The sequence below is a fragment of the Rhea americana genome, unplaced genomic scaffold, assembly GCF_003343005.1.
Source record: "Rhea americana isolate MKP2758 unplaced genomic scaffold, rheAme1 scaffold_68, whole genome shotgun sequence".
In the NCBI taxonomy this organism is placed as follows: Eukaryota; Metazoa; Chordata; class Aves; order Rheiformes; family Rheidae; genus Rhea; species Rhea americana.
In genome coordinates this window covers 3,671,677-3,678,829 of record NW_028186845.1, presented here as the reverse complement: position 1 = coordinate 3,678,829, position 7,153 = coordinate 3,671,677, and the positions used below count along the sequence as shown (strand labels likewise).

The following is a 7,153-nucleotide window of genomic DNA, read 5'->3' as shown; positions in this document are numbered from 1 at the left end:
GAGCGCGGGTGAGGCGGGCGCGGGCGGCCCGCGGCGTCGGCGTTTCCCCGGGGCCCGCGGCGTCCCCCGGCGTGACGCCGCCGTGTGCTCTGTCTTTCAGATGACGAGCTGAGCCTGCTGGTCGTCATCGTTGACACCAACCCGATCTGGTGGGGGAAGAGGGCGCTGGGGGAAGCTGAGGTACCGCTTCCGGCGGCCCCGCCGCCGAGGTTCCCTGAGGAAATAACGTCCGCGCGCCGGGCGGTTGCTCCTTGGGGAGCGGCCGACAGGCGGGGCAGCGCCCTGGCTCCGGAGCTGAGCTGGTCTCGTCCGGCAAAACTGATACAGCGTCCCTGGGAACGCTCTTAAAGCGCCTGCTCCCTCTACTGCATTGTTTGAACCATTTCTTTCTTCTTCCTAAATGCTTCCTATCAAGAAACGAACCTCCTTCTGCATCCTAAAATTCAAATTCTTTCCGCTCTTCAGTTATTTGAGTTCAGCTATTCCTTCTGAATAACTTAGCTATGAACGCTCTTGCGCTATATCTGCTTTCTGCTATTTTTCAGCAGTTCACCCTGTCAAAATGCATGGACGCAGTGATGGTCCTGGGAAATTCTCACTTGTTCATGAACCGTACCAACAGGCTGGCTGTCATAGCGAGTCACACGCAGGAAAGGTGAAGTTGCTTCTTGCTGGTGTACACATTTAAAGTGCTTTTTCCTGCAGCTCTCTCCTGAAGTCCTCGTTGAACTGTAGTTTATTATTGAAACTAGGTTTAAAATGTGTAACTTACCATTCTCTTAGAAATGGAAATTAATTAAAACAGAATAGGAAAGAAATAAAATGTATTTTTTACTTAAACAACAAATAAAATATATGTATATTACAGGGGGAGACATGCAGTGAATAGAACAACAGAAGTGGAGAAATCTTTCTGTTTAGTGGATTCTCCCTCTCCCACCCTCCTTCCAGTTATTTGTGAGTCTCAGGAACATATAGGCATGGCAGCTGTTTCCTGATTTTCATAAACTGTATCTTGAAAGGAAGGGAGTGAATGTGGGCATTGCTCCGTTTTGGTTTTGAAGATTGTCTGGCTTATGTAATCTTTTTAAAGTGTTAAAATTATTAGAAGCTATACTTTTGAGTATTGCTGTCTGCAGCTGGTTAATTTATGTGTTTTTTCCCCATTATAAGCATATTGGCAAAATATTAATGCTTTGTTCTTCTTTTCTTTTAGTCGTTTCTTGTACCCTGGGAAGCACTGGACTTTTGCAGATCTCTTTGGAGATGGCGGTAGTTTTGTGGAATCTAGTTGCTCTGGTAGCAAGGATGGGAAATATGAATTGTTAACAGCCATAAATGATGCAATTGCAGAGGAGATTAAAGACCTCATGACAAAAAGTAAGGAAAAGAGAATTCTAGGTTTAATATGCAGAATTACAAAATACTGAGACTTTCAAGTTGTTGAAATTTTGTTTGTGTGGGCCCTTATTTTGATCTTCTGAGTTTTAATATGTCTAAAGCAGATAGGATCATACTTGATACTTTTGGGGTCTCTGCAGTAACACCATTTGCCAAAGATAGATCTCCAACGTCATGTTCAGTGTGCTAAGGTTCGGCAGCTGTTTTCATATATAAAGTAACTTCGGCAATTTTTCTTGTATTGCAGCTGACATGAGGGGCCAGCAAACAGAAACTCTGTTAGCAGGATCGCTTGCTAAAGCACTTTGTTGTATCCTTTTAATGATTGAATTTTCAAAGCCTTTATTGCTGTCTGTTCTTTAAGACTATTTCTTATAATAGTGATTATGCTTCACTGTAGGCCTTACTGTTACTATTCTGTAATAGTAGTTAAAGCAGGGATGTTTTCTCTCTAAAATTATGATTTGTCTAATAACTGTGGATCATGCTCACTAAACTGTGTGTTAGCTAAGGTGGTGAACACATAGTACAGATACTGCATTTATTTCTGTTTTGGTAATTTTTGGAAATACTATGTCTGCTTCTTGGGAATTCTAAGACGAGAATGTTGATTCCTTAATGCTAACTAATATAGATATTAACAGGATGAGCAAAGAGGTAAAAGGTAATACTTTTTCTCTTGTTTTGTGTAATTACATAAATACTTGAATTGGAAGGACAGGAAATAACGTATGCATATATATATATACACGTACAAATAAACATGCATATATTTGGATACTTCTCTTTCCCACATCAGCAGTAATAGATAAAGGTTTGTCCTTATCATTTCAAGTTGCCCAATTTGAGCTGGCTCTGGGTGGATCAGAAGTAAGGGATTTGATTTAGCATTTATGTAAGGGAGGCAGAAGGCAAAGAGAATCTTACAATTTGAGGGAAAAAAAATCTTAGAACTTCCAACTAAAACACAAACATGATTCTAAAAAGACACAAATGCACAAATTGAGCTTCCACAAATTAGAGTGCAGTTTTAAATGTATTCCAAAGTTCAGTTAAAAGGACCACAGTGCTCTGTAGCAGGTGTTTCAACATTTTCCATAATGAACAATTAAAAAAAAAAAAAAAAGATTATTATCCCAGCTGGGGATAAAACATCTAAAACAAGAAGGAAATTAAGCATCCATTGTTGAAAACAGTGGAGAGAACTATCTAACTATTAGGAGAACTATCAGTTCTTTGGAGAATTAAAAACTGTTGCAATACTTACAAACTAAAAGTTTGTAACATGATGAGATTTAGCAATGCAAATTGTTCTTCTTTATAGTTGCTTTCTTTTTCTGAAGCTTTAGAATCATAGGATAATTTGTTTTGAAAGGGACATCAAAAGGTCTCTATTCCAGACTCGTGTTCAAGGCATAGGCATCTGTCAGGTCAGACCAGGCTCCTTAGGGGGTTAAACTGGTAATAATGAAAACGCTAAACAACTTAGTGTTTATAATACTACCTTTTATAGAATTAGTCCATATTCTTATTCTAGTTTTCTCTTGCATGTGGGTGAAGAGTAATACTGGAATCTCTTCAGAACAAGTAAAGGTTGCAAAGAACTTCTTGAAAGTTGTGTGAAGAACAAATCTTCTAAAGGGATCTTCTGCAGAGTTGAGATGTTACTTTAATTTCTTACTCAGTCTTGTTCTTTTTCTATGACTTCTGTAATGAGGAAAAGCGCTAGTTGTGCGGATGGTTTTGCAAGGTGGAGACTGGACTAGAATCAGCTACACATTTCAGATCACTTTAATCAATGATAATTACCTTGTTATACTTGTGATATGTGTCTGAACCAATGAGCTGGTAATGAACAACTTCAAAATTTCTTTCCTGTTCAATATCCAATTGCTTTTGGTTAATAATACCATCTCGGTGGAGATGGTATCCACTTTCATAGCAAATCTGAATTAGCCCACAGATACTTGTCAGGTATTTCTGCTACTCTTAATGCTACTGAAAATATAAAACAGTGTTGTTTATCTACTTTAACCAAGGTATTAGATCATGCTACCTAAGTACAAGGGGTTCAAACAATGTGCTTATGCATTTCTCTTTCTTTTCAATGCTTAGGAAATCAAGAAATTAAATCAAGAATTCTGGTAAGAGCTTTTGTCATCAGTTTTCTTTATGTTTTGTACTACAGTGACGCTATGTAAATTAACAAGCTTGAATTGCTTTACTTAGGTCATAAAAGCTGCAGAAGACAGCGCACTGCAATACATGAATTTCATGAATGTGATCTTTGCAGCACAGAAACAGGTGAAGCTGGCATTTTATATGCTATATGATATATACTATCTTTTATTAAAGTATAAATGTAACAAAATTGTTTTTCTCTTTATGATTATGATCTGATTAAAGACTTCTTGAAGGTTGTGAAGCCTGTCCTGGCCAGGGTGAAAGGCAGAAGTTTAAAAAACAGACCTAAGTCACTACATTTGAACAGAAAAGGTCTAGCAGGCCAGTCAGATATTACTATGGAAGTACAGACAGTCTTTTTTTTTTTTTTAACATCATCCTCGTAGATAGTGTGCAAGGTACCTTTCATGATAGATCTTTTATTGCCATTTATGAGAAAGTGGAGGCTGGAAATTTGAATTTGTGTACTGCTCAAGTAAGAGAGCTTCCCTGTGTTTGTGGTGGGCCTGCAGCCTTAGAAATGTGTGCATACCTAGGTGGAGTGTATTTATAGCTGAAACAGATCAAGACAGTAACACTGAGGTTACACTGGTTCTGACTGAATTTGTTTTTCATGAGTTTCATCATTTTGGTTATAGAGTATTTTGATTGATGCCTGTATCTTAGACTCTGATTCAAGTCTTCTACAACAGGTATGGACTTTCTATTCCTATTTTCTGCTTTACAGTAGTTCTTAGATATTTGATGATGGATAATTCAACATGTTTAAAGCTCTCTTTTTGTAGCCTTGTCTTGAAAGGGAGACTCTTTCTTTCACCGTTTTATGGTGAAAGAAAACACATAGTGTTTTCACATTGTGCTGTCACACTATGTGTTCACTTAGGTGTTCTTTCATATCTGTAAGATCTTTTCCTTTAATTACATATTTTTCATAAAAATCTGTTTGGCCTTTTTATTGTAACATAGACCTATATTGTTTGATCTTTCCTTCGATGTGATTAATATAAATTGTTGCCCTCTTTATAGGACTAAATGTATTTCGTAGTGACATGCTTGACTATGTCTGTATTGGTCAAGAATCGTAATGTAGAATACAATAATCACTGTGAGCTTACCAGGATGTAAATTATTCCATGTGCAACAAGACTTGGAGTTGCTGATTTTCAAAGCTCTCCTTAAAGGAGGAGGAACTGTTTGTGTTTGTTTCTAGCAATAGGGGTGCTCCCTGCTGTGGACCATTGCTCCCTCTATAACTTTTCTCAGCATTTCTATTCTTAGTTCTTTCACCATGTCTGGCTTTTTTTTTTTAGAATTTGGGACATGCAGGTCTTGAGCAGCATGTGGATATTTTAAATATTCTGTTAATCTCATCATGCATAAGAATGAACTGATGATGCTCTCTGCTTTCCAGGCTTGTGACATTACAGGTGGCATATACTTGAAAGTGCTCCACATGCCATCCCTTCTGCAGTATTTGCTGGTAAGTCACTGAAGGAGCACTTCTGTATTTTTCCTGTAGCAGATATGAAATCATACTGATTACATTTTTCAAGGCAATACTCTACCAATTTGTAAAGTACTTTTTCTTCATTCATATAGTGGGTATTTCTCCCTGATCAAGAGCAAAGATCACAGCTTGTCCTTCCACCCCCAATTCATGTTGACTACAGAGCTGCCTGTTTCTGTCATCGAAATCTCATTGAAATTGGTTATGTCTGCTCTGTGTGCTTGTCAAGTAAGTTTATAAATATTTTTAAAAATCTAATTCCTTACATTTAAAAGGAACTACTTTAGTGAAAACAATCAATCCTTTTATTTTCCAGTATTCTGCAACTTCAGTCCTATTTGTAGTACATGCGAGTAAGTGTTTCTTCTTCTTGTTTAAGGGGTGGTTTTGGATTTATGTTGATTGTATCTGACAACTGTGTTTTTTCTTTTTTAATGTTATTTCAGGACTGCTTTCAAAATATCATTACCACCTGTCATGAAAGCCAAGAAGAAGAAATTAAAGTTAGCTGTATAACAACATCATGTAAATAAACCATTACCTCCTCCAGTAATTCCATGCAATGGAATATACCTGAAAATTTGATGGCACTTTTTATTGGATATGAAAGAGAACTGTACACAGTGTTACTGTTTGTTTCTTAGGGATAAATATTTAAATCATATGTTTCCTGCGCAGCCCTCTAAGTAATAAATCACTGTATTAACATGTAACTTGTGCTTAGTTGTAAATAGGAACCAGAAGATACAGCTTGTTTAAGATACAGGCCTTGTGAAGTAGAAGGTGTACTGACCACTGCAAAGTTGAATGTGTCTGATTAATTTTCAGAGACTGGAAAGTTCTGATTCTTTCCAATCATATGTTTATATAAAGGTGTAGGCATGACCATTCCTGGAGTATAGGATCAGAGCCTTAGCATTATGTTATTCAGGGACTTCAGCTTTTTGTTGGATTTTGCTGCCAGTTTTGAGGACTGAAGTAAGATCATTTTCAAAATAAATGAACCAAAATTTTCCAGATGATTTTTAGACCCACCTTCCTTTTGAAAGATGTTAATTTAATTCTCTTGCATGTGCACATTCATATGTTTTTATTCTTTTATTCCCTTTGGCAGTACTGTCTTTATGATGCTTTTTCAATTTGATATCTTTTCTTTGGAATATAAATATTCACTAGAATAATATTGCCTTGTAATAGAGGTAATTTTCCTACTGCAGGTTAGTAACAGAAAACTATTTTCATTCATGAATAAAAACCACCCTTTTTATTTAGAGTAGTTTCAACAAATCCAATCTCAATGATTAATCTTTAAGATTGTATTTTGAAACTGGAAGGCAGAATATATAACGCTATTAATGTGACAGCAGACTTTTATTATTAAGACTTGTAAGTATCCCATGGCTTTGCCTCTTGCATTTGACAGACTAGAAAGAAGGCTTATTATGTATTTTGGATTGGTAGTTTTTATACACCAAAATATAAGGGTATGCTGCCTATTTCTTCCAAACATTGCTTTAGCTATTAAAAAATCAACTTTTAAATAGTTGCGTAATTTCATCCTTTAGCCGGTAGTTAATAACTGAAGTTTTCCTGAAAGGTATAGGGGCAATAAAATTTTCCTACATAGGAAAAGATTATATATATATATATATTTTAAAATGTATACAGGAATTTATATAAATGTCTTGCTACTTGCATCAGGTTTTTGTCTATGTAAGTGTTGTAATAAGTGTGAATCCTTTATTAGTGTGTTTAACTGCTGAATGCAATTTTGTTTGAGGACTGTATTTATAATTTGCTTTGTATAAAATACTTGTAATAAAAATGGCTTTTTTTTTTTTCAAGTACACCTGGATAGTGCTGTAATTAAAAAAAGAAAAAAGAAAAGGAAGCTAACATAGTCTTACGATTGGGATTTTGGGATTGGCAACAAGAACTTCTTGCAAGTGACGGGTGTAAAAATATAATGTAAGGAGGGAGGTCCTGGGAGGAGCTTGCTGGCGAGGCCCCGCCCCCTTCCTCCGGCCCCGCCCCCTTCCTCCGGCCCCGCCCCCTTCCTCC

At 36.8% G+C, this 7,153-nt stretch overlaps 1 protein-coding gene across 3 annotated transcripts; it reads left to right on the top strand.

Moving 5' to 3' along the window:
• The first annotated feature begins 6 nt into the window (after nucleotides 1-6).
• GTF2H3 (general transcription factor IIH subunit 3) lies at nucleotides 7-6,916 on the top strand. Of its 3 annotated transcripts, none has more exons than XM_085321056.1 (12): nucleotides 7-149; nucleotides 549-655; nucleotides 1,217-1,380; nucleotides 1,649-1,711; nucleotides 2,036-2,065; nucleotides 3,517-3,545; nucleotides 3,631-3,705; nucleotides 4,224-4,277; nucleotides 4,997-5,065; nucleotides 5,185-5,320; nucleotides 5,409-5,445; nucleotides 5,539-6,916. In XM_085321056.1, exons 2-12 carry the CDS (start codon nucleotides 567-569, stop codon nucleotides 5,606-5,608), a joined length of 816 nt encoding a protein of 271 aa, XP_085177182.1. In that variant the 5' UTR covers nucleotides 7-149; nucleotides 549-566; the 3' UTR covers nucleotides 5,609-6,916. The 3 variants fall into 3 exon arrangements, with proteins under 3 accessions (XP_085177182.1, XP_085177181.1, XP_085177180.1); XM_085321055.1 differs by having other exon boundaries at nucleotides 7-180; XM_085321054.1 differs by having other exon boundaries at nucleotides 7-180; nucleotides 546-655.
• The last annotated feature ends 237 nt before the right edge of the window (nucleotides 6,917-7,153 follow it).